The sequence below is a fragment of the Dermacentor variabilis genome, chromosome 2 (assembly GCF_050947875.1).
Source record: "Dermacentor variabilis isolate Ectoservices chromosome 2, ASM5094787v1, whole genome shotgun sequence".
Lineage (NCBI taxonomy): Eukaryota > Metazoa > Arthropoda > Arachnida > Ixodida > Ixodidae > Dermacentor > Dermacentor variabilis.
This window is the reverse complement of record NC_134569.1, coordinates 253,941,362-253,968,503: the sequence shown is the minus strand read 5'-3', so window position 1 is coordinate 253,968,503 and position 27,142 is coordinate 253,941,362. Positions and strand designations below refer to the sequence as shown.

The 27,142-nt window shown below is 48.0% G+C and overlaps 1 protein-coding gene across 1 annotated transcript in view; it reads left to right on the top strand.

The window, feature by feature from the left end:
• The window catches only part of Duox (dual oxidase), a 389,750-nt gene that overhangs the window by 212,989 nt on the left and 149,619 nt on the right, over positions 1 to 27,142 (top strand). Inside the window, exons 13-17 of the mRNA XM_075682845.1 lie at positions 539 to 657; positions 17,671 to 17,808; positions 19,086 to 19,190; positions 23,333 to 23,538; positions 25,124 to 25,309. Of these exons, the coding sequence (XP_075538960.1) occupies positions 539 to 657; positions 17,671 to 17,808; positions 19,086 to 19,190; positions 23,333 to 23,538; positions 25,124 to 25,309 (754 nt within the window). The remainder of the gene's footprint in view (positions 1 to 538; positions 658 to 17,670; positions 17,809 to 19,085; positions 19,191 to 23,332; positions 23,539 to 25,123; positions 25,310 to 27,142) is intronic.

Here is a 27,142-nt window from a genome sequence, read left to right as displayed (position 1 = left end):
GAAATAAAGTCAGCTTTGGCGTGTGCTTTCTTGAAGCTTTACTGCAATTCATCCCCAGCTGCATGACACTAAGTAAAACAATTCTGATGCGCTTTCTTATACGCTGCATGCTTGCACTACAACAAGCTTTCTCCTTAACAACATGAACAGATCTGTTTTTCGACGGCATCGCGTAGCCGAGTTTTTCTTTAATAGTTCTGCAGAAGTGTGCTGTGCTGTGCGTATAGTGCGCTGCAAAGGTTGAGAGCGATGGTCTTGCTGCAACACAAAATACATTTTTCTGTCAAGCTACCCACGCCAATTGAAGCTTCCGTAAAATAAACACACAAAGCCATGGGTATTTGTCACTCTCTGCACCAAGGTGTCTAAGCTAGACTCCCGCCATCCACGTTGGCCTGCCTAGGCAAATATGTGGCACTTCGCATTGGCTATTAATTTCTAAGCAATATATTTTCATCTGCACTTAGAACTTAAAATTTGGAATTTTCTCTGCTCTCTTATGGTGTAATGGCTGTCTGCCTCTACTTTTTTTGTACAGGATGTTCTCGACGAAAGAAATTGAAGGCATCCGGAAGATTCGCATGTACGACATCATTCTCGCAGCCACGGATATAAAGCCACACGAGATACAGAAGGACGTTTTCTTCCACCTCAAAGGTGAGGCAGTGCCAACTGATACGCTGGTCGTAAGTTTAATTCACTTTCACCTGCTACCCGCATACAATTATTGCCCTCCTTACATTACGCAAAATACAGTCTACTGCATAGGAATGATTGCTACGCCAATTAATATAGTGCGGTTAGGTCTAAGTATGCTATCCAATATAAGACTAATGCCTTACACATAGTGAACGAAGTCGACGTCGAGGTTCAGACAAGACATCCATGGACACACACGCGTACACTTTCAATAAACTGTTATTAACAAGTTGTTCATCATTTTGCACACCGAATCTCGATTTGTGAATATAAGAATCTTTGGCCATCTGCCACCCCACTCTTTGATTCTGCAGGCAAAAGTCATAGAAAGGTGATCATTTCGGCGGACATCCAACACGCCATCTTCACTTCCCTTGAAGAACCACATCCACCGTACAGAATGACAGCGTCAGCTTCATGAGGAGTACCTGTGCAAGTTAGCTGAAGGCTCTGTGCAAAGAACACTGGTGCTGGTATTGAAGTGCATGCACTATTACGCCGTCTATGATGTCTGATTGAAATGCAAAGCTTCCTTCATTGGGCAGTTCCTGAGGCGCTATCTCTCCTGCAATACGCTATGCTTGAAACCATTCGTGCTTAGTTGAAATTGTGAGAGTGATTATCTTAAAGCTTTAGATGTTCAGCTAATGCGCTTGAGACATGAATGTTATGAACCAAGGGACCGTAATGGTTGCACAGTGGGAGAAATTACACCGAAAATAATGTTTAGCTACTAGTGGTACTATTGTAAACACAATTCTTGTAGTGTTGTATTAATCAATCAGAAAGCGGAGGTTCTCAACACGACTAACGTGGCCCCTGTAACCCATGACAATAATAACAATTAGAGTTTACACAAAGCTCAAGTTCCATACCTCGTCCTTCCATCTAACCATCTTCTCTTGGTTGAAAATTTGGTGCAGTTTTAGAAATTACTGAATTTCAACTGCTTGTCAAACATCTTACACTTCTCGAGAACCATAAAATATGCTGCCTTCTTCTAGCATCGCATCGATGGGGACACATAATCCTGATTGCTTTATTACCTGTGAATCCTTGAACAATTTACATTTTTCATGAACGAAATGTTAAACAACCAGCGATAAATGAAATGGAACAACTTTTCCTTAAACGTACGGACATGGTGGCAGCCCAGGTGTGAACTTGATTGAACATAACACAATGAAAGAAGATTCAAGCTAACTACGTTCGCCGAACGATCCTGCCTACATTCGGCCGTGCTCCGATTCTATGATGGGTGTTTCGCAAATCTGTTCTTTGTACCCTTACACTAACGACAAAAATACTTCAACGTGGAAAAGCTCTTGGAAAGACATCGATTTTCCTGGCTTCCCAAACTGTGGCCTAGATTAAACATCAATGCACACTTAAAGTGCTATTCTGCCACAATAATTCCCATAGCCTTACACTGCAAAGGCCACGCCGGACTGGGGCGGTGCCTACAACGTACCACCTACTGTACCTTACCAAGGCGCGCATTTCAATTATGATTTTAGATATTCGCGTAGATGCCTGCGACGCGCCAATCTTAGCGAAAGCTGGTGGCACTCCCTCGACTTAAGGTTGAGCACAGAATGCCTCATCCCTTTGCTCTGCTATAGACCCTTTTCGCGGAGCAGTTAGCCCTGTAGGAACGAGATGGCGCTTCCGGCGCCGCGCCACACGTTGTCTCAGGAGAATGCGAAACCAATACCCGTTCTACATTGCTACTCTGCGATCAGCGGTCGGACACGAAAGTAGCTGGTCTCTACGCGCGGTTTGTCATTCATGCTGTAAAATGCGGATAGGTCAAGGGAACGTGTGTGCAGTCGTTGGGTGCAAAAATAATAATAATAATATTTGGGGTTTTACGTGCCAAAACCACTTTCTGATTATGAGGCACGCCGTAGTGGAGGACTCCGGAAATTTTGACCACCTGGGGTTCTTTAACGTGCACCTAAATCTAAGCACACGGGTGTTTTCGCATTTCGCCCCCATCGAAATGCGGCCGCCGTGGCCGGGATTCGATCCCGCGACCTCGTGCTCAGCAGCCCAACACCATAGCCACTGAGCAACCACGGCGGGTGGGTGCAAAAATATTGACTGGCATTTAAGGAATTAAATGAATCTTTCTGGCCCAGCTAACGGACTGCTCCTTCGAATAGACCGCCTTTGTTGCCAGCCGCTTGGGATGCATGGCTTTCTGTGAGGATAAAAAAATTTAGTAATCCACCAGCGTTGTATCGCGAACTTCTAAACAAAGGACTTCTACCGAGGAACTCCTGCAAAAGCGAGTACCACTCGTTGCACAATGAAATAAGTAGTAGCATCGCGTGATATCATAGTAAGCTTCTCGCACGTTATTTGACGCGTCCACCCTACCTCTCACGCTTACGCATGCCCGCACTATCGCCAACGCGTCAAAATAGGTTAAGGGTGCACACTTGAACAAATATGCGTGAGCATGGGCGACGGTGAATACATCGACATCACAAAAATGTTCGAAGCTGAACGTTTCGTGACGGTTTAGAGTATGTTTACACAAAGCTACTTGCTGGAGGTCCCAGATGGACACCGCGCTGCGCATGCTCCGTGCGATGTCGCCTAGCAACGGGGACGCAGCTCATCTTTCTTTCGGGCTTCTTTCTGCTTGCGCCTCTTCTTTCTTTCGGGCTTGTTTCTGCTTGCGCCTCTTCTTTCTTACGCGCTTCTTTCTGCGGCCGTATTAGGCAGCCTACAACCATGCGCGGAGAAATGTGCGCTCTCGCGGAGGACGCCCCTCGGGCAGTCCTTCTCGGAGGCTGCCTTTACACGCGCTTCCGCTTCGAAATAGTTCACGTGTCCGCCTCGTAAGGTTTCCAGGGAAAAGTGTGTCCCTGCGTCTTTCTCAGCCTCCGAAAAAAAGAAAGAAACATTGCGTTTTGCAGGCAACTTAGACTTTACGCGTACCGCAACATCTCCTGTTCGACCTCCAGGATATGAAGACAAAATAATGCCACCTACTCCCCAAAAAGGCACAACAAAGGTGAGCGCGGGAGCCACAGAAATTTCTTTACTTTCGAATTGTATATTGTAAGTGACGTACTCATATTCTTTGGATTACAATTGTGCAGCTACTACCAAATAAATGAGGCAAATTTTCGCTTTGCCAACATCAAGTGTTCCGACCGTTGGCTCGCGCTGTTGGTGTTTTTATTCCCCTGCACATGCCTTTATGTTTACTCGCTAAATTGCTCCTAAGGTATCATTTAACACGCGAAAATAACAAAAAAACAGAATTTCAGCTGACTTATTTTCTTTTTTGATTTTTGCATGCTGAATGGTACCTTTGGAACAATCCACACACTAAACGTAAATGCATGCGCAAGAGAAGAAAAATAGCAACAGCACGGGTCAAGGGTCTGAACGCTTGACGTTGTTCACGAGCAAAGCAAAAATTTCCTTTATTAATCGCTTAACAGCTACACAAATGTACCCCAAAAAGTATGCGCAAGTCACTTACTATGCCATTCGTAAGTAAAGATGTGTTGTCCCGCGCTCACTTTTGTTGTGCTTTTTGAGTGGTAGAGAGCATTTTTTCAACACATATCCTTGCGGTCGAAGAGGAGGTGCTACGGCTTGTGTAAATTCTAAGTTGCCAGCAAAGCGCACTTTTTCTTTTGCTTAGGCTGAGAGACACAGGGACGCCCTTTGCTGTGGAAACCACATGAGGTGGACAGGTGAGCTATTTCGAAGCGCAAGCGCGTGAAGAGACAGTGTCCAAAAAGGACTGGCCGAGTGGCGTCCTCCGCGAGGGCTCACATTTCTCCGCGCACGGTTGTAGTCTGCTTAATCCTACCGCGGAAGGAAGCGCGCAAGAAAGAAGAGGTACAAGCAAAAAGAAGCGCGAAAGAAGGAAATGACGCACTTACGTTGTTTGGCGACAGCTGGCTGGGTGTACCATGCGCGGATTTGGCCTTTCTGGTACAAAACACAAGAGGTGGCGCGTCCCCGTAGCTAAGCCACACCCGGCTCGGCGCACCATATAAAGAGCGGGGCCCATGCCATCAAGATATGAGACGTCACAGCCCCCAGATGCAGGAACTTATGTAGGTGTCGCCACCCGTATTTCGTTCTTGCGCTTTTCTGGCTTACCAAATGTCTTATTGTTGTAAGTGTGGTGTTTTCGGTGTTGTAGAACGGTAATCTGCTGATGCAGAAGAAATCATTTTTCACTTTCGTGTCCCTTTAAGAACAAATTTTGAAATTAAAGCTCTATACGCGTACTTGTAAGCACTGCAGGAAGCATTTTCTCTGTGCATATGAGCCATAAGTGTCTATCAAAAGTAGTAACATTTGCGTTATAATACACTACGAGCTATACATGACATCAGTGAAATCTGCATAAGTTTGCACTGAGGTTAGCAAAGAAGAAAACCAGGAAAATGTGAACTGCACCATGATATTACAGGCACAACAACAGGAATGGAAAAACTGTTATTATATCGCCTTTGAAGACCACACAAGTATTGTTGCACACCCTGCTGTACATGAAGAATTTGGTTCAAAAGGCACTCCGAATGCAATGTTGCAAATGCAAGAATGCAAGATTATAAATGTTTGATTAGGGGTAACGTCTGAAAAAGAAACGCTATCATAGAGCCATGTGCAGTGCTTCCAAGTCAATATTATAGGGAAAGCGGGAGGGATACAAAAAAGTAGCCTTTCATGCTGTAATTGAGCAAGCATAAAATTAAGAACGGATGTTGAAATTTACGCGTCTATACGTGTTCATGGAAGTAGTACAAGCAATGCTTGCATACATGTGAGCTAATACTAAAAATACCAGACGAATTAATACTAAATATACCAGACGAATATTTCAAACATGCTTACTAATGTGTAGCAGTGTAAAATAGATCATCACACTTCAACAGTGGTACCTGTATGATATAACACACACACCACTACAAATATCAGGTATCACCTTAAATAAAGCAAAGCTCACTAGTTAACATTTGTAGGTATTTAACGTAAATGTTCCTATTGCAAATAGAAAATCAAGGCTACTGAGTTTGATCACGTCATTATATACATTTCTATTGCTGGCACCACAAGTATTCACTTTCAAAGTTTACTTTAAAGCACGCTGATCTTGTTAAACAGGCTATCGTCCAAGCTTGATAGAAGCTTTTCGCAGATTTTTACTGCGATAATGTATCAGGATCACAGAAGGCCATGAATGTGACACTAACAAGACATGTATAGAATCTCCAGATGTAATGTTCGTTTGTATGCGGACAGTTTGGGAGCTCAAGGCTGCTCTCTTTTTTTTGCTTCACGGCCACGAAGCAATAATGAAAAGAACCTTCGAGCACAGCGCTGCGTGGCAGAACACATTTATTGCTAATGAAGTACTAAAGCGCCAAACAGACTACACAAGAAGAGACATGGACGAGCGCTTACTAACAACTGATGTTTTATTCAGGGAAACAAACAATATGTGTACGCAAATCTGGCGGCGCAATTCACACGTTGCTACAGCAGCACCAGGAATGATGCAAATAGACATAAATGTTGAAGGTTCGTGTACAATATGTCTAAGTAGAAATACATAGAACTTTTATACTATTGATTCGTGTACTTATCTTTATCGGGAGACCACGTTTCGCCGCCTAACAAATGTTATCGCACAGCGCGCGACGCGCCTGCATGTATCCGAAGTTTCTGGAATGTTATCGATGCTTCTATCCGCTGTCTGTTGTCGCCGAACCTTATGTTATCTGATTTCATCGCCTGACACGAATGTTGTAGAACTTTGTGGAAGGCCCGCGGGTCCCAACGATTAGTCTGGAACATTCGACGATTGATATATAAAAGCCGACGCGCTTGACCCGATGATCAGATTTTCGACGATCGCCGACCGTGTTCGCCGCTATCGTTCTGCTATAAGTGTAGCCTGTCTTGTGGGCACAGGTTCGCCCAATAAAAGTTAGTTTTGTCGTTCACAGTATTGCTGCTGTGTTCTTCAACGTCACCACCACGTGACATCTGGTGGAGGTGCTTTTTGTTCATGTACCGGACGCCGCCGACAAGCCGTGATCCAAGCACGGACCGCAAAGAGAACACCAACATAGTCCCGCACCATCGAGCAAGCGGCCGTCTTCAACAGCTGCTCCCGGAGCACGGACTTCTACCTGAGAAGACCAAGAAGATTGTGGCCAAGGCAACCCCAATGGCAGCCCCAGCGTCCCCCATCGTGCTGCAGCAGCCCAGGGAACCACCGACGTTCCCCGGTTCCACATTTGAGGACCCGGAAAGCTGCCTGGAAATGTATGAGAGGGTCGCTACGTTTAACAGCTGGGCAAGCGACGATAAGCTGCGACATGTCTATTTCGCATTGGAGGACGCCGCCAGGACGTGGTTCGAGCCACCTTGACGACGTGGGACCTGTTCGGAAGCGGCTTCTTGCAAACATTTACAAGCGTCGTGCGAAAAGAGCGCGCCCAAGCTCTACTGCAGACCAGAGCGCAGCTGCCGAATGAGACGATCGCGATCTTCACTGAGGAAATGAGCCGTCTGTTCCGCCACGCCGGCCCGGAAACGTCCGAGAAGAAAGTCCACCTATTGATGCGTGGTGTAAAGAAGGAACTTTTCGCCGGAATGATAAGAAGCCCACCGAAGACCGTCGACGAGTTCCTTCGTGAGGCGACGAGCATCGAGAAGGCATTGGAATTGTGGAACCGTCCATTCGACCGCTGCACCAAGTCAACAAGCTACACTGGAGTTCAATCAATGGCCACCGACGACCTGTGCGACCATCAGGGCAGACGTACGACCATCAGGGCAGACGTACGAGAGGAGCTTCAAAGAATCTTCCCTTCATCGAAACCTCAACTGGCGTCAATCGCCGAAATTGTCGAAGAAGAAGTCCAGATAATGCTGGGAGTTCCTGAGGTGCAACTACAATCATCGCAGCCAGAAGTGATGAGACCTACGCCGCCGTCGCCCGCCGTCAAGGTACCCCTCCACGACCGCGCCAGGGACCTGTAACGCCGCAATTCCGTCGACCACCGCCGCCATCGCCAGCACGCCCACCCGTCGCCCAGCGCAGCTACCCGAAGAAGAGAGACGTTTGGCGCGCTCCCGACCACTGACCGCTCTGCTACTACTGCGGGGAAGCAGGCCATGTGTACCGCCGATGCCCATACCGCGACCTGGGATTGCGAGGGTTCGCCGTCAACGCACCACGCCCTCGGGTAGGTGAACGCCCTCGTGACACCGCCGACGACGTCGCCGCTACTCAGTGGAGCCCTCGACGGCCGTCCCGGTCGCCGTCACTAGGCCGCTACCTGTCGCCGCAGCGCCGTCCATACACTGGCCCAGCACGGGGCCGCACTGCGTGCACATACCCGAAAAACTAAAAGCAGCAACTGATGGAGGTGCGGTTGCTGTTCGTCGAACTGACGAAGATCTTCCGCCGACGACGAAGGCTACGAAGAGACCATCTCTACGACATAATAACGACACGCCGCCGTCCCGACGAAGTCAGGAGGCAAAAACTACACCGACGAAAGACGACTTAACGACGCCACGTTCCAACTTCAGTTCAACACGACGCAGCCGTGATCCGACGCCAAGACCTAACTGCAACGCAAGACGAAGAACCACCGACCTCGACGTGCTTCTCGACGGCCACGCAGTTACCGCCTTAGTGGACACAGGGGCTGATTACTCCTTAATGAGTGGACACATAGCCGCCCGGTTGAAGAAAGTTAAGACCGCATGGGAAGGCCCTCAATTTCGGACCACTGGAGGACACCTCGTAACGCCGACTGGAGTGTGCACGGCAAGAATTACCATTCACGACCGGACTTACCCTGCCACCTTCGTTATCCTCCAACAGTGTTCACGAGACGTCATTCTCGGCATCGACTTCCTGAACCAACACGGCGCAATCATGGACCTGAAGTCGAAGTCAGTAACACTGTCGGAAGATCAAGCGATACCGCACCGCAGGAGAGCCTTCCTAGTCACCACGCCTTGAGTGTGCTCGATCAAGTGAGCATCCCGCCTCGCTCCAGCATTATTTCGGTCGGCACCGAAAAACCCGCAGACTTAGAAGGCGTCATCGAAGGCGACCAACGTCTACTGCTAGACCGTGAAATATGCGTCGCAAAAGGGATCGCTCGACTGCATGGAGGGAAAACTGAAGTGATGCTGAAAAACTTCAGCCAGGAGTTCAAGCACATCAACAAGGGCACGACGATCGCGTACATCGAGGTAATTCTGCAAACCAGTAATGCGTTTGTCCTCTCGGATTCCGCCGCAACTACCCCAACGACCATGGTTCCCGAACCCGACTACGTCATTAATCCAAGTCTCCCCGTGATTAAGCAACAGCAGCTCAGAAGTATGCTCCGGCGATACAAAGGCTGCTTTTCAATGACATCGAGGATTCGGCAAAGACTAGTCGCCAAGCATCGCATAATCACCGAGGAGTGCGCTCGACCACTCCGCCAGAGCCCTTACCGGGTTTCGCCACGAGAACGTGAAGCTATAAGAGAACAAGTCGACGAAATGCTGCGCGACGACATCATCCAGCCGTCGAAAAACCCGTGGGCATCCCCTGTTGTCCTGGTGAAGAAAAAGGACGGCACCCTATGTTTCTGCGTCGATTATCGTCGTCTGAACAAGATCACGAAGAAGTACGTGTACCCCCTCCCATGGATAGACGACGCATTGGATCGGCTCTGCAACGCGAAATGCTTCTCGTCGATGGACCTCAAGTCTGGCTATTGGAAAATAGAAGTAGACGAAAGAGATCGCGAAAAGACCGCCTTCATCACCCCAGACGGCCTCTACGAGTTCAAGGTTATGCCATTTGGACTGTGCTCGGCGCCTGCAACGTTCCAGCACGTGATGGACACGGTTTTAGCAGGATTGAAGTGGCAGACCTGTCTCGTTTACTTGGATGAACTCGCTGTCTTCGCCGGAAATTTCGACGATCACCTTCGGCGGCTTGCAACAGTACTAGAGGGCATCATGTCATCAGGGCTCACTCTGAAGGCAGAAAATTGCCGCTTCGCTTGCGATGAGCTTTTATTCCTAGGCCACGTCATCAGCAAGTCTGGAGTCCGCCCCTACCAGCAGAAGACAGCTGCCATCGCAAAGTTCCTGCAGTCATCGACAAGAAGGCAGTGCGTAGATTTCTTGGCATGTGCGCCTACTACAGGCGATTTTTGAAGGACTTTTGACGCATCGCTGATCCGCTGACACAGCTAACTAAATGTAACGTCGAGTTCAAGTGGGAAACACCGCAGGCCGACGCATTTCAAGAACTAAACGACGCATGCAGTCGCCGCCCGTACTTGCGCACTTCGACGAGCACGCCGATACCGAAATACACACCGACGCCAGTAGCCTAGGCCTCGGTTCCATCCTTGTGCAGTGAAAAGATGGACATGAACACGTGATAGCTTACGGTAGCCTGTCGTCAAAAGCGGAGAGACAATTATTCTGCAACGGAAAATGAATTAATATTGTGTTTGTAAAACTGAGCGCAATATAACCATGAACGTTCACCAAATAGCCCCCTTCATTGCTTTACTATATCGTTTGGGCTACAGCGAAATTTCGCCCTTACCTATATGGCAGGTCATTCAAAGTGGTCAGCGACCATCACGGGTTGTGTTGGCTAGCTAACTTAAAGGACCTTCAGGACAGCTGGCGCGGTGGAGCCTCAGACTACAAGAATACATCACTGCAACCTACAAGTCCGGAAGAAAACACTCCTATGCCGATTGCCTATCACGCGCCCCCATTGACCCGCCGCCGCAAGATGAGATTGACGACGCCTTCCTTGGAATGATAAGCGCGGAAGACTTCGCTGAACAGCAACGGGCAGACCCGGAGCTAAAAGGCGTCGTCCAATATTCGGAAGGGCACACCGACGTTGTCCCCAGGGCATTTAAGCGCGGATTATCTTCCTTCACGCTTCAAAACAATCTACTCGTGAACTCACCAGTCGGCGCCAACTACCTTACTGTTGTTCCGTCGGCGCTGCGTCCAGAAGTACTGCACGCCCTACATGACGATCCGACCGCTGGGCACCTCGGTTTCTCCCGCACGCTATCGAGGATACAAGAAAGGTATTACTGGCCGCACCTCACCGCCGATGTCGCCCGTTACGTGAAGACATGCCGAGACTGTCAGCGACGCAAGACACCACCGACAAGGCCAGCGGGATTACAACAGCCGATCAAGCCTCCTTACCGACCTTTTCAGCAGATCAGGATGGACTTGTTAGGACCGTTTCCGACATCAACATCCGGAAATAAGTAGATCGTCGTGGCGACGGGCTATCTCACCCGCTTCGCTGAAACTAAAGCTCTACCGAAAGGCCGCGCAGCTGAAGTGGCGAAAATTTTCGTCGAGAACATCCTGCTGCGACATGGTGCTCCCGAAGTCCTCATTACCGACAGAGGAACGGCTTTTACAGCAAAGCTCACGCAAGCCATTCTGCAATACAGCCAGACAAGTCACAGGAGGACAACTGCCTACCATCCGCAGACGAATGGTCTCACGGAGCGCCTGAACAAGACCCTCCCCGACATGCTAGCAATGTACGTCTTCGTCGAGCACAAGACGGGGGATGCGGTCGTGCCGTACGTAACATTCGCTTACAACATGGCGGTACAAGAAACACAGATCACGCCATTTAAGCTGGTTTATGGCAGGAACCCGACAACGACGCCATGCTGCCGCACGTCACTGAGGAGGATAATCTTGTCATCGCTACCTATCTCCAGCGCGCCAAAGAAGCCCGACAGTTCGCCCGCCTGCGGATCAAGAACCAGCAGAGGACCGACAGCCGGCACTACAACCTCCGACGACGCTTCATCGAGTACCAGCCCGGCGAAGGTGTTTGGGTATGGACCCTGATAAGCCGACGAGGACTCAGTGAAAAACTACTGCGGCGATATTTCGGACCCTACAAGGTCATCCGACGTATTGGCGCTCTGGACTATGATGTCGTGCCGGACGGCACTTCGCATTCACAGCGGCGCCGCGCGCGATCTGAAGTGGTCCACGTGGTGCGCCTTAAGCCCTTTTACGGACGCTGACGAACTTCCTTATTTTGTTGTTTTCTTTGCTACGAGTGCTTTTCTTTTTTACTTTCGTTTGTTTGCAGCATCGGGTCGATGTTTTTTAGGAGGGGAGTAATGACACGTGCACTTATCTTTATCGGGCGACCACGTGTCGTCGCCTAACAAATGTTATCGCACAGCGCAGGACGCGCCTGCATATAACCGAAGTTTCTGGAAAGTTGTCGATGCTTCTATCCGCTGTCTGTTGTCGCCGAACTATATGTTATCTGATTTCATCGCCTGACGCGAATGCTGTAGAACTTTGTGGAAGGCACGCGGGTCCCAATGAGTAGTCTGGAACATTCGACGATTGATGTATAAAAGCCGACGCGCTTGACCCATTGATCAGATTTTCGACGATCGCCGACCATGTTCGCCGCTATCGTTGTGCTATAAGTGTAGCCTGTTTTGTAGCCTGTAGCGTTGTGCTATAATTGTAGCCTGTATAAGTGTAGCCTGCAAGATTTAAACTTTTTTTATATATATTGCGAAAACAAACATTCCGACTGGCACCAATAACATCTTAATTTAGCCCAACCTGCCGCCAACCCGCGGCCGCACGCCATATTTTACACGTTAACCCTGGCTGAAAATATCATATCCGGATCGCCAATGCGACACAATAATCAGCAAACTTCCAATCTATACAATAGGTCCCCTGTGCCACGAATTGCAACTTTCTGTATATAAGTTACAATCTAAAGGTTACGAGACATTTGGCGTTGAAGAAACATTTAATACAGCATACTTCGACACATGTAACTTCTAGCCGCGATTGAAATTAACAAAAACACAAATATCAAGTTCGTTTAGTAACCTCGCAATCTTTATGCTTTAGGTTACTTGCAAATAAAGGTAAACTTAAACGTTACCGCGCTAAGTTCCCTCGTTTCACTATAGTAGTACCGTCAAACGAAACGCGAAATGGTGCGCGCACAGCATCACGGAACGTATAGTGCGCGCCGTCGGCCAGTCATCACCATTGACAAGGCGCACATTCGATTTGACCGCATTGTGCGACGATGCTCGTCCAGTGCAGCGATATTTTAACGCGATAGCGTTAAGGAGGTCGTGTCGCAGAAAAGCCGGTGTCGTCGGCGTCGGCGTCCGCGGCGTTGGCCGTGAGCGATAATCACGGCAGGCACTTCATAAATAAAAAGCAACTTCCAAGATGGGCTGGGTGGGAATCGAACCAGGGTGTCCGGAGTGTGAGACGGAGACGCTACCACTCAGCCAAGAGTTCGACGCTTGAAAGCGGTACAAACGCGCTTCTAGTGAACGCGGTGTTGCCTTAAAAACGTGCCGTAGAAAGTTATACTGCGGTGTATATCGGTAATTATGAGCATGTAACTTACAGAAGTCGCATTTACACGAGTAGCGAAGTAAGTTTCCGCTACATTTCTTCTGCGCTTACCGCACACGCAGAGCCATCTTGCGGCAAACACAGAAGACCCCCTCCTCTCAATGTACGGCGCTGCCCCGACAGGTGGCGCGCCATACGCGCATTGGGGCTGTGCGCGGACCGGTGCCAGGCGCGTCGCGGCTCCGACTCCCTCTCCCGTGACGACGCTTCGCCGTGCTCCCACGCGGGTTGCAGAATCAAGCGCCGTTCCTTTCTTTAGATCACTATCTATCTCTCTGCCCGTGCCGATCACGACGTTTGGCTGGCGTATATCGTTTCCCCCTCCGAGACACCGAGTTCTTTGGTTCGTTCCGTTTGCTCAGGCGCACGTTTCGTTGCCGCGCCGAACGCTGCGTTGCTCGACGCTCTCCGTGTGAAAGGTGGCCGCAAAGTCCGATGCGGGGCGCCTCGTAAGTGATCTCTGCGCCGTAGCGCATTGTCTTACACCCCTTGGCGGGTCGATGGCGGGTCGGGTCGCCTTCAAGAGTGGAACGCTGTCGCGTTCCACTCTTGAAGGCGAAGCTTAAGCGTCCTCCAATTTTTTTTGTTCCTGTTTTGGTCCTCTTCTATTTGAAAGCCAGAAAAGAAAAACAGAAAACAGAAGCGAACATCGCAGTATACAGCGAGCGTCACCGCAGAGTGAGGAGAAATGAGATGTTCGCGCCGGTCAATATGGCTGGTCGACAGCGCGCACTGTGTCTTCAATCATGTTTCGGACACTCGCTCCGCTGTTCGCCTGTCACTTCAAGCGTTGACAGAGTGCATATCAGACATATCGGCTAAGCGATGAATGCCACACTCCTGGCTCTTGCATAAACGTGGGGATACGGAAGGAAGACCAGGTATGACAACCACTGACTTCAAAATAAAGCTTATTCTTAGAAAACCACGCACTGTTTATCTGTCCACACTCATCAGAAGCAAAATACATCACTGCGCAAGTGCGCTTCGAACCCCCCAAAAAGTTCAAGTTGTAAAATTCTATCATGACACGGCTTTGTGCGTAAAACACAAAAGAATCAAAAGCTCTGAGCACATAAGATATAAAAGCAAGCTCTGAAGCATACCCTTATCCTGTGGGCACTGATTGTGTTGCATTAGCAGTGAAAATAAATCCACCTACGATCACCATACTCCCTAATGCGAACTTTGAGCGCAACTCTATACGTGTTTTCATTTCGCGATATTTTGTCTCGCGCGGGCAATCTGTCTCACGTGACCCGTCTCAAATGGAGGATAGTGTGCCGCACCTGCCTCGCAGAGATCGCGACAGGCAGCGCGCGGCTGCGATTCACAGCAATCGCCGTAGATAGACCTGCGCTGATGCAGCGGCTTCATTTCATGCAGACGACGCCCACTTCTCTGGCGCCATGTCGTAGCCATCGCCGCCACATAGCCCCCTCTTGCGCGGCACTACGCTTTTCTCACGCTTTCATCCCACCAACGACGAGCGGCTCTTCGTCGCGGGGAAGTCGTGCCACCAGTGTCAGCGGCGACAACGCCCAAAGAAGCGTCACATCGAGTCTTACTCGTAGCCGCACTCCGTCGCCTCTTGCAGCAGCAGTGATCCACCTCACACACACTCGTACGGCAGACCTCCTACCTCAGCAGCAGACGCCGTGGACGAGTGTAGCCCTCACAATCTCACGGTGCCTCCCTACCCCCCCCCCCCCCCCCCATCTCGGAAACGCCGAGGACATTGCGCACGCGGTTGCGGATGCCGTGGCCGCCAGCAACTCGGCGCATGCACAGGCAACCTCCCCTCCGTTCCTCCTCCGCTTTCCGCCTCATGGTTCCGTTGTACTCTCTTCCTGCTCATTTCGCCTCCTCTCTTCGCTATGGCCTTTGTTTCATCTACCTCAGCGCCCGGCGTTCGCTTTCATGCTTCGGGGCACTCGTTTTCTCGGTTACGCCGACGCCGCCGACGCTCGCCGCAGGAACTGGCTGTTAAGAGCTGAGCTGTAAAACAGTTTGATATGCGATTTTATCGGTTTGAAGGTTAATATAGGGCTGGCTGACACACGTGGAACTGTTTTCTTTTTAATCACAACTTCCCTAATTGTCATATCTTGGTGCAAAAAGAGTAGTGGTGTGCGTGTAGAACGGGTTTACAACCGCATTCTCAGCAGTTTACGGCAAGAAGCGAATGTGGGGACCATTTCAGGCAGCTGTCGTTCTCTCTCAGTCGAATGTTTAGGCACAGCCTTTCTGGCGTAATAATTTATGTCAACGTAGTCAAGGAATCATGCGAACACCACAAGTAACGTAGGTTAATTCTGCCATGTCTCATGGTACACTGAGCTTGTTTTGGCTTCTCTTTTCCGCGTATGCGCTTGCGAAGAGCTGGACAAATAGCATCGAGCTTGGTCTTTGCAGTCAACACATCAGAATTATTTCGGCAGGACACGTTTTAAGCGATGCGAAAGCCCGTGAGTGTACGCTATTACCGCATAGCTCTTTCTGTTCTCAACCCTTTCCTTTGGTGCACACTCGGCTTCTACCTTGATGTAACTGTAAATATTTTGTTCTGTAAAACATAGTCTGGGTTTCTACTGTATCGTAATGCGACAGTCTCGTCAATGACAGCTTTTGGCATTTATGAATAATATATGCAAGCAAACATTCTGGAGGAGGCTAGTTGGTTAAACATACGAGATTCTCCGCTAGAATAACGAATGGACAGACTTAACCGAGCGCATACACAGGACCTCAAGCGCGAAGTGCTAACTGATATTACGGCAATACATACAGGGCATGCATTGAATATCTATACCTACATTGGGGGAGGGAGCGATTTTGAAAATTAACTTATGAAAACTGGTGTAGTCCAGAGAATTCATTCCAAGTGGTTATGCCTTGCGAATATACCGGCTGTAATTCTTAGATTTTAATGTTTGCCCTAAAGGAATACAGAAGTTACCTAGAATAATTATGTTAATTATTGAATGGTGCATTTTAACTTCACATAGAAGCCATGTCAATCTTGAGACCAATCCAACCAATCGTCAAAACGACTGCAGCGCCCGCATCTACAATGGTGGGCCTTGCGCCCAATAAACGGAGCTTTGGATTAGTGGCTCCGCACATTCCATCCAAGCTAGAACTACGGGAAGACCACGAGTATATAATGCGTACTCCTGAGGAAGAAGCCGCCTACCGCGAGCGTCAGCGAGAGTTGGCTCGTCAACGGGCCCGTCGTCGTAGGGCATGCTCACCACGTGAAGCAAGGAAAAGCTAAAATGTGGCGAAAGAATGGTGAAACGAAAGAATTACAATATAGACTGCTTGCAAAGTTGGACTTGCATGGTGTAACACTTGGTGTAACTAACACAACTTCGTTGTTCAACCATCTTCACGGTGTGGAAGCGGCGGTGATTTTTTCGGTGTAATGCGCACCAAATACATGGTACACCGGATGTTTTGCATTTAACCCACATGGAAATTTGGCCACCATGGCTCGGGTTTGATCCCTCAGGCTTAGCTGCGCAACACCACAGCCACAACGGCGGCTTCCAGTGTGGATCGCATAACTGCTGTCTCAGCGAGAAAAAAAAGAAGGTAGCGCAGTACGTTGTCTACTATTTCTTTTTACCTCGTCTCACTTTCATCGTCTAATCTGATAGCAAAGTGCCTTAAAACTAGCGTTCTTGGCGACGAGAGAGAGAAAGAGAGAGAGAGAAAGACAGGAACAGGCTTATTTCGTCAGGTGCGGCCGGGATTCGTTTACGGTGTTGTTCGGAGGGCCAGATGGCCGCCAGGCGGTGCTTGTGGAACTAGCAGCCCAAGTGTTTATTAGAATGCCAGGCACGGCGAATAGTATGACTTTGATAAGCGCCACCAATTCCTGTCCTTGCCAGCACAGAATACATGCATGGTCGGCACGTTTATATGACGTCACAGCTGCACTCATTCTTGTCACCGCTCGTGTAATATTTAGTACTTCCCCTATCTAAGAATTATGTCCGCAGTGTTTGATCGTACTGAGAGAAAAATATATATTTTTTTTATTGCTGGCATAAATTCTCTATGTTTAACGTGGTAAGAGAATAGCAAGGCTTTAGCAGCATGGCTTGTAGACGGCAGACTCCGCCGTTTACTATCTGTAACAACGAAACGCACGTTCTTGCAATAGAGTTGCAGGTACAAAACTGGTTGTAGACATGCGTTAGGGGTTTCATTATGAAGTTAATTTGACGTTAGTATGCATTACGCTGAGGAAAGGTTCGTGCAGCACCCCTATATGGCGGCGCCCATGTATCAGTATCCCGGAATCATACCTAGGCAAGTTATGTTGTATTTCATTACATCTTAAATATTTAAGGAACAACGACAGCGATGACAAGTGCAAACGGGCTCTCACCATCTCGTAGTAATTTCGCGCCAAACTACTGTGTCAGCCATTCTGCCATTTACTGTGGCTTTTTGCACGATTTCTTGCAGGTGACCCGTGTCCACAGCCGCAGCAGATAAACAGCTCCGTGCTGGAACCCTGCATGATCTTGGATGGCTGGGACTATTTCAGGGGCAACGAGGTGGCCTACATCTATTCCTGTCTCATTCTGGCCTTTATACCGATAAGTACGTGGACGTTCCATGGTTCATCGCGCAAGAGTTGCAATTTAGACGATTAGTCACTGCTCTCTTTCAATGGGAAAGTGGCAGCTAATGGCACAGTCGGCCCGCAGTTTATTGCATAAACAACTGAGCGGTTGTTCAGCGGCACTTAGAATCAGTTCTCTGTGAGCGCAATCTAATAGACAAGGTTCCAATATTGTTTTAGCTCGACACCGAATTCTGATTCTAGTCTACTTGCAATCCTTATGCACACACTTTAATTAGCATGTATATAGTACTTGACGTAGCCAAGTCAAAGAATTGTAAACTTGGTTTGAAAACATCTATTAAAAATTAATACATCTATTATGATAAAAAGCCATCGCCCTGCTTATAGTGGCTCGGGAACGGCGAATGCCGGGAACGGCGAAGGGGAATGCCTTGAAAATAGCGCATATAAGATTACCAGCGCGACCTATGAGTGTGAGCAGCACTTGCTCTTGGCTTAGTTTGTACACTTTCAGCTTGGTACAAGCGGAACAAAAGAATATGACACACCAGAATACACAGGTCATCCCAACTATGATGCAACAATAATTAAAAATGCCACGTAGAGGAAGTGGATAAAGGTAATGCTATTTGCCGTCGCTTGGAAATAGATCATTCTTCTCATTCCTCCCACGTTTTTCCCGCTCAAAAAAACACTTATGTGCACGTGTTGAGCAACAGAAAGCTTATCGCGAGTTTGTCATGTTGCTCTAATTTTCTGATTAACACTTTTCATCTGAATATATTTGAGATATGGAATAATAAGAATAATAACTTAATTAGGTGGAATACAAAAAAAATTATCTGAGTACCTCCAAGGGACGACAAACAGCGTTACCTTTGTTGTGCCCAGCTACGTGCCATTTGGACATTTTGAACTCTTGATGCATGGTAGTTGGGGCACGCTGTATAAAAGGAGAAGTGCTTATACCACCAGCATGAGTTTGTCAAGGTAGCTGTATGCGTTTTACAGCTTACCAATCACTAAATACATTTTCTTGTTTAAACATGCGTAACATGCTTTAGCGAACGCCTTTTATTTATCATGGCCTCTATTTTGATAAAACGCTCATACTAGCACCTCTTGGTCGGCTTCTATAGCTACTGGTGCGTCTGGCACTGCCCATAATGGAATGGTGCATTTACGCAAAACTATGTGGGGTTATCAACTTTATAATTTTGCTTGCTTTGAGTGTAATATTTTCTAATAAAACGGCATGAATGACATCTGTCATATTTTCATATTCTTGCAGTATGTGCAGGGCTTGGTTATGGTGTCATAAAGCTCCAGAACAAGAGACGACGGATCATCAAGGCCAAGAAAGAGATGGCAATTGGGAAAAACTACGACAAATTGTGTAAGCCTTTGACCCGGTGTCCGCTTTTGGTCATGTCGATGCACTGTGTTCCTTGGGGAATGTTCAAATGAGGGCGGGCGGCTTACACTTTATCCATTTGGCTTACAACTTTATCTATTCCTCGATTCCATATTTGGCGTATAGGGGATATTTTTATACCGGTTCTTTTTCCCTTTTCGCTCAGCAAGATGATAATGCACCGTAGCGCGATAGCCTTGATAGAAGACAAAAATAAGACACGCGTGAATGGCCACTGTCTGTGTTCACGCGTCGCAGTGGCGTGCGTAATGTCAGCAAGATAAACCTCAATGATAGCTTATTGATGCGCAAATTCTTTGGAGGCTCGGCACGCGCCACTGCGTGAGTGAACGTTCCTGGCCAATCCCATAGAATGTGTGTGTATCACTGGGTAGGACCCCTATAACGTAGAGCTATTTCAAGCTATTGGTGTTTGTTTTCTGCCACGAGCCCTGCACAATTGGTCAAACATTTTTTTCCGACCACCCCCCACATCGCCTGTCTGTCAGGCGATGACATGACAGCCGCAAAATATCGCTTTCTTATATGAATGTGCACATTGTTTATGCACGAATGGGCCGAGCAAAAGGAAACAATGTATTTGCAATGCTACGCCTTCTTTTTGCAGTAGGAGCACGATTGCAGCGCACATAGGCCATGTCTGCGCTAGCGGCGTGTCTTTCGTGTTCCTTCTTGCGCACTCGCCTAAGTGCTCTACAGTCGTACTATAAGATGCCAAGCAAGCAATTCAGCACAATACATCACTTGCCTTTTTCGCCCTCCGCTATGGGCCAGAATGTTTCTGGCTGCAACCACGTCGCCTGTTTTCACGCGAGGTCGCTAAACCCCAAAATCCGACCACTTCAAGGTGACATGTTCGGGCTAAGTATACAATGTGCGCGACAGAATTGAATATTTCGGAACATAAGCTGAATTCCCCGTTCAGACTCGAATAACAGAAGGCTGACCGCCGATAGCTCTAGCACTGGATACTTCGATCTGCCGGAGAGAACGGATTCGTCAGCGCATAATCAGGATGTTTGCGTGAAACTAAACTTCGTCGACCCTTTGGGCACGTATTAGACATCGCTATGCCAATTCTTGCGGTTGTGTTCTTAGCTGAGGACTCGTTGTAGCGCCATTTACAAGCTCCTGTTGCACGCTCCCGGGACCTGCCTTCGTCAAGTAAGCAAGCAGACCAATCGCAGACACACGCACCGCCCTCTTCATCCTGCTACCTACTTTCATTGTGCTAGCGCGGACGCGCCGAATCCCGTGCCACTTGTGCGCGATCCTCGCCTCATGTCAGCGAATCAGTTAAAGAAGCTGCCAAGGAGGCAATGTTATTTGCTAATAGACGAGATCGTTTGATTGTACTGTTGAAACAACGCTGCCCGTTACCGCCTGATGCTTGTGTCGGCCGTTACGTTACTTTAATCTCAGGAGATTGGAATAGAACAGAATGAAATAATTTTACGTTCTACGGCCCTAGATGCATGGATCAGATATGGAAGTGCTGCGCCAATTGCATCAAAACACTAATTTTAAATGAAGGTGCCATATTTAGCAGGACGTGCGTGTCCAGTCACAACCACACAGCGGTAGATATGCGTTGGCTCGCGCTTATCCCTTGTCAGAGTTGTAGGTCGTAGGGAGGAACTTGGGAGGAACTAGGAGTACATAGATTTATGTGCATATTTATATTAAAAAAGAAACATTTCGACGGTCTAGCGTGACTACGAAATGGAGCACGCAAGATAAAGCATACAGCACACGAGCTCCAAGCACCCTGCACAGAGCACACTTCTCACGAGCACGAGCACACTCTAGCACCCGGCAAACTGCTGCTTAAAAAACCTCTGTCCTCCCTAGGTCCCTAGGGGAGGGAAAACTGCTGTCCAACCTTCGTCCAATCGGACAAGTCCACAGTCGTAGGAGCGTAGTCAACCCGCCTTTGAGCGGGAGGGCTCACACACACACGTACGCTCTTTGGATTCCTAGAACCCGAGTTAAGCGGGTCCTCGTAGCCAGGTGGTCACGCCTCACCACAGCCTGCACCTCTTAATTCCACAGCTTACTTTCTCCGGTAGTCGCCACGAGTGTCAGTAGTCTGTGATGAATCCTGTGACCCGAGGAAAAACGTACCGCAATGCACCCTTTTGTTAGAGCAGCTCTTCTTGCTGCAAAGAGACCATGAAGGCCATGACAAATCAACCAACAATACACGGTCCGCCAAACGTGGCCAGCCTTGCTGCCGTCGCCGACTCTGCGAATAAGCCGCATGGTGGATTAACGCTACCGTGGTCTCCAATTCTCCTAAGGAAGTTCATGATCGGTTAGCGCTGTCGTCTTCGCCGGTTCTCCGAAGGGCGCCACCACCGCGGGTCGATCGAAGCAGCTGCAGCGGGCTGAGATAGCTATGCAGAGCAGTAGCACTGCAGGCCGATCGTAACAGCTCCTCCATGGCCCGGAAAATCTCGGCTGGCGAGTGCTGACAACCGCTGTGCAGGAAGAGAATGGCTGGCGAGCAAGAATATGGCTTTGCTCTCTGCAATCCCTGGGCACTTGGAATGTCTTCAATCATCTCACAACTGGCACAGAAGAGTCGATCCCGACAACACAATACCACTCAGCGTGCAAACGCCCGGAATAAGCTGTTAACCCACCAGGCTACCTATCAAAATTTCAGTGCAAACCGCTCACCTGGGAACCCCAAATTTTGACCCCAAAATTTTGTGCCGCCAAAGCGAGCGTTCACGTTCCCCTTGTCATTAACCATATCTGACTGTCGTGCTGCACAAGTGTAAAGGTAACCGAAGTCTTTCAACCACCAATACCCGAACACAACTTAAGCAGCCTATGTTCACGTAGAGCCAGTTCTTACCCTTTCGCAGTGGCGTACTTATCGCACGTACTGGTGCCACTGAACAGTCTTGTCAACTCCACAGGTACGTAGTCATAATCGCGCCAGCTTTGTGGTCCCTATTCCGAGCTCGTACTTGCGTCTTACGCAAATGTTTCATCATGCTTACGTTTCTTCCTCTGGTCTATATACAGGACACGTACCTTAAACGAACAATTGCACTTGCGTAACTTACGCACTCCGCAGAACCTTTAAGAAAATTGTATCTTCCAATAACTTGTTCCGCGCTTCTTACTAGAGAAGTCAGAACGCGGCCGCCCTCAACACACACGAACAACCCAGTCATAAACCTTCTGCTTCCTTCCGTCCGCACAAGACACGCGCTAAAGGAACTAAGAACGCTTTTTCGTGTAAATTACGCACTTACGGAAAACCTACGCGCTTTGACTTACAAACTTTGAAAACTCTTCTAAAAATAAAGAAGGTTAACTAATACTCACGCGCGTTACCATAGGCCTCTCACCGATAACCCTGACCTTCAGGTTACTCACAAAAAAAGAAAGCCTATCTACTCATTAATTAATCACGTCGCAGCCACCTGACTGACCAAAAGTGTGATTTACTGCGTGCATAGTTGCACACGTCACGTCGCAGCCATATAACTGACTCAACATGTGTCCTAGTGCACGTGTCACAAACATTATAATGCTGCGCATTCCCACGCGTAAGCAGTCTTAAGCGTATCTGGCGAATTTATTGTCACCAGTCGCAGTTGTTTGCTTGTAAAAAGCTGATGTAAAGGTTTTGTTGATTGATGTTCGCTACAGCCTTTTTATTATGCTTTCGTAATGGTGGCGTAAAGGAAGACAAATCTCGAAAAGCTCTAAAATGAGCCAACCTTGAAAGACTGGCTCAGAAAGAAAGCGTACTGTTTGTGTAACACTTTGTTAACTTGAAGAGGGTTCTAAGACGAGGGACATACGTATTAGAAATGTGCAAGTTTAATGTTCGCGCTATGTTCTTTGTTTATTGGCTCTATTTGCTGAAGGGGCTTTAACAAGGTCAACTTAGTACGGTTCTATAATTGTCGCAGATCTCCCACCCAACCTTTCATACTTGAGCGAATAAGTAAGGCACAAGTATAAAATAAAGGAACACAACCTCATCTTCTAATAAAACCAGGGAAATCTTTCTGACGTTTTTGACGTGCTAATTGTCTGTCGACACTTTGGTAACATTTGCTGTGTTTTATGGAATGCAGATGTCAAAGAATGGCTGCACCAGAACCACAAGCGGTTTGTCAAGGTCAAGATTGGGCCAGATGAGTCTCTATCCACGGTGAATCGAAAGGGCGAAATCCTACGGAAAGTCGATTTCAAGTCGGTCTCAGCCCTTGTAGTAGAGGTCACCACAGACATGGCAAAGAAGCCCATGTGTCTTGTGCGGTCACCGAGAGACCATGATCTGGTGAGTGTCATAAAAACAGAAGCATGAAAGATGCCTCGCCGCAGTTCTTCGGCCCAGCTGCACAAATAGTGTGACCTCTTATGCGTGAGGTTCACAGTTACGAACTTTGTTGCAATTGTTTAGCCGTCGAGGCTTGCCTTTCAGCGAGTCTTGTAACCACTCTAACAAAGTAAAGGAATCTGATACTCAGCGCTCCCTCTGGTCACCGTCTGGAACTCTTTCACAAGATGCAGTTTTCCGAACAATATTACATTATAGAAGGGGCAGTATTCTACTTCAATTTGCCATAATTTTAATATCTAATCACATCTCCTACTGTATCTGTAGAGTACTGACAAGGCCTTGTTTTTATATAGCAGTCGCTGTGGTGGTTGATGCCTTTAGCGGATCTACTGTGTAACATTTCTGAATACCATGTACCACAACAACAAAAAATGCATTGGACCAATTCCATTCACCGAGCCAAATAAAATGAACTGTTGCCAAAGCCTAAAGGAAACACACAAACAGACCGGCAAAAACGGTGTTATACATCAGCGCTGCTTTTATGGAGATGGACATTATATGGACACTGCAGACCAACTTACCCCGTCCGCGTTCGCGTCGACATGGGGTTCCGTATAAACTCCAAGTGCGATAATACCGCAGCCACGCGCTGTATGCTGTACGTGGAAAGAAAAGCGTGCGAGGGTTAACCATGAAGGAAGGTGGCTTGAGCTCGCCTATGCAGTGGACGACGAGTGCGGGAAGGCAGCACAGCGTGTCTTCTCAAACGTGCGAGGGAGGTGGATGTGCGCGCCTTATGAAGGGAGGGGGGTGGGGCAGATTAACTCGTGTATCCTCTTTTCAGGCCGCGGCTGTGTGCGACGGCGTGCGCCCTATCCAGGAAGAAATGCGTGGTGGTTACAAAGGCTGGCAATCTGAAATCACTGACGGCTTCAATTGCGCTGTACTCTCGCGCGCCTAGTTCACGTTGAGGCGAAAGGGAGCATCAAGGACTGTTCGCTGATACCACCCTTGTTCACTCCAGTGCGTTGAGTGCAAATGTCCGCGGTCATATAGAGAGAGGCATTCACGTTTGCCTGCGCACACATGACGCCATGCTTGTTAATTTAATTGGTAAGCGAAAATTTACAGCACTTTATACTGCCGATAATACTACTAACCTTGCTTTGTATAGATGTCCAGTTATTTGCTATCGCAATCACTGCTTCTCCTTTCGGGCGAAAGTGCGTCATTCTACTGATTACGAAATTTCGTTGTCTTTTTCATTTCGCTAAAGGCAGCCTTGACCAAGGGCAGCCCAGTTGATAGACATGCTCGCACAACCCGCAGTAAAAATTTTAATCGCTCAAACAACTCACGTTATCCTGTCGCTTTAATATATTCAAACTTTGTTCTTGTCAAGCCCTTCAAGTTTCGCTCAAATTTGTGTCCTTTAGATACTTGCCCGCTGATCACGCGAATTCAATGTTCCTATGCCCATTTTGTACCTTGCGCTGTGAGATGAAGCATTCTTCCTCCGTCCGTGCCTTCATGTGTTATTCCTCCGAGTGCCCCTTTCCAAATATGAAACTTCTCTCAGGTTCTTCAGTTCGACAGCGTCCACTCTCGTAAAAAGTTCCTGAATAAACTGGAAAGCTTCCTGGTGAACCGGAAGAAAACACTGGAGAGCATCAATACTACTCGCGACACGATGCTAGCCAACGCCGAGACAAAGGAGAAGCGCCAAAAGCGACTCGAGCACTTCTTCCGAGAAGCATACGCACTCGTAAGTACAATACCGTGCAAGACTTTCAGTAAACAGCTTCTTGTTTAGTACCGAAATTTGTCTCTACGTTATACTTCGGCCCAATTGTAGAATGCATGTTTCAGGTATTGCGCACCAAAAGCTTCAGATTCTATATACAATACAATGCAAATGGGTAAGCAGAAGAATAAAGGAGGGTGTAGGATTGGGCTTGCTGGCAAAATATGCTTTAAAGCTTGAATAACAGCGCAAGGGCAGCAGACTTGTCAGAAGAGAGAAGTGATCGCTCTGTTCGCTCATATGTCCCCTCTGCTGTCCTTGCTCTGTTGTTCAAACTTTAAAGCAAAAATGAAAGCAGACCATGGCGCTTTGCGTGCGCAAAATGTCGGACTCCCTAATGTGAATACCGTAATTCCTTTTTAACGATTTTACGGTATTTTAGCTGTAGTAGAGCACCTTCGCGCTATCTTTGATGACGAGTCCTGAATAATTTCCTGGTAACATAGCGGCATGCGCATACGGGTTTCCTCGTGCCACGTGCTAAATATTTTTGTGGTCAGAGAAGCACAAACACAGGCGCTATGCTTCTTTTGTCTAACCTGTTTTCACACCGCAATTTGATGTTTCGAGCTCCTTTGATTGCATGAACTTCGTCCAACTCGCCGTAATTTCTAGCTTCGAAGTGATACTCGCGCACACGGGGCACGACTGCGATCGCGGCACTCAAGCAGGCAGTCACATAGACTCCTTGGCAAAACATGGAACATGTTTTGCCAGTTTTTTTCTTGACGCCAAAAAGACATGATTGCATAACAAGTAGGCATTTAAATATGCTTGAACTTAATGTTACCTACTGCACTCCACAAATTTCGAATTGCAACGAAGCTTCGCAGCACAAAAAAGAGAAGACAGAACTGAAAGGCACACGGTTGAGTCACATGCACTTTCCAGCACGATGGATACTTTATCGCTTCCTTTTTTTTCAGTTTATGTAGTTTAATTGTCTTGAAAAGAAACAAGACCGGTGTACCCTTTCTGTCGCCCGTTTGCCTCTGCGACTCCTCACTTTTTTTTACGCGTTGGAACGTGTGTTTATCGTAATACTGCATGTTAATAAATTTAGGGCATATTATATGTGTGCATATTACAGGCTATCAGGATTAAGTCAAACCTGCCACAGATTCAAGCTCCTTTTCAGTGACAATGATACCGTCCATTACATCCTGACTGGGTAAAATATAATTGGTCGTACTTTTTAGCACCCATTTTAGGAACGTTATTTTCCCATGTTAGTGCACTAGCGTTGTTCACAACAAAAGGCGAAGGGGCCTTCTCATTGATTCTTCACGCCCACTGTATGTTCTCGCACAGACTTCTTGAAGCACCTTCCTGCTGGCCCGATGTACCTCTTTCCATAACTCAGCGGAATCATATGAAAAAATTCGCTAGTGGAATTTTATCGTGAATGGGCTCGCCTTCTTTTTTGCACAAGCTTTGTGCCCGGTTTTTTAATGCGCATAGCATTTTTTGCCCATGTCATCCGTTTTGAGCCTATTTGTACTTATGTCTAGCCTCCAAGCCAGTGGCCCAAGTTGTGTGCCTGCTTGGGCCGCTAGGTATGTTTCCTGGTCGAGATGCCTTCGTAGCCGCTCCATCGTCGTCAGTGCAGCCTAGCGATCTTACTTTCGTCACGCCGTCGTCGTCACGCCATCTGCCTCGACCGAGTCGTCCGAGTTAGCAAGGGCTCGTGGTCGGGATGCCGTCGTGTTCACTGCATCACCATCATTTCAGGTCTGTCATCCGACACTCGCCATGACGCCGTTATCAGCCCGTCGTCTCCATACAGTCGTTACG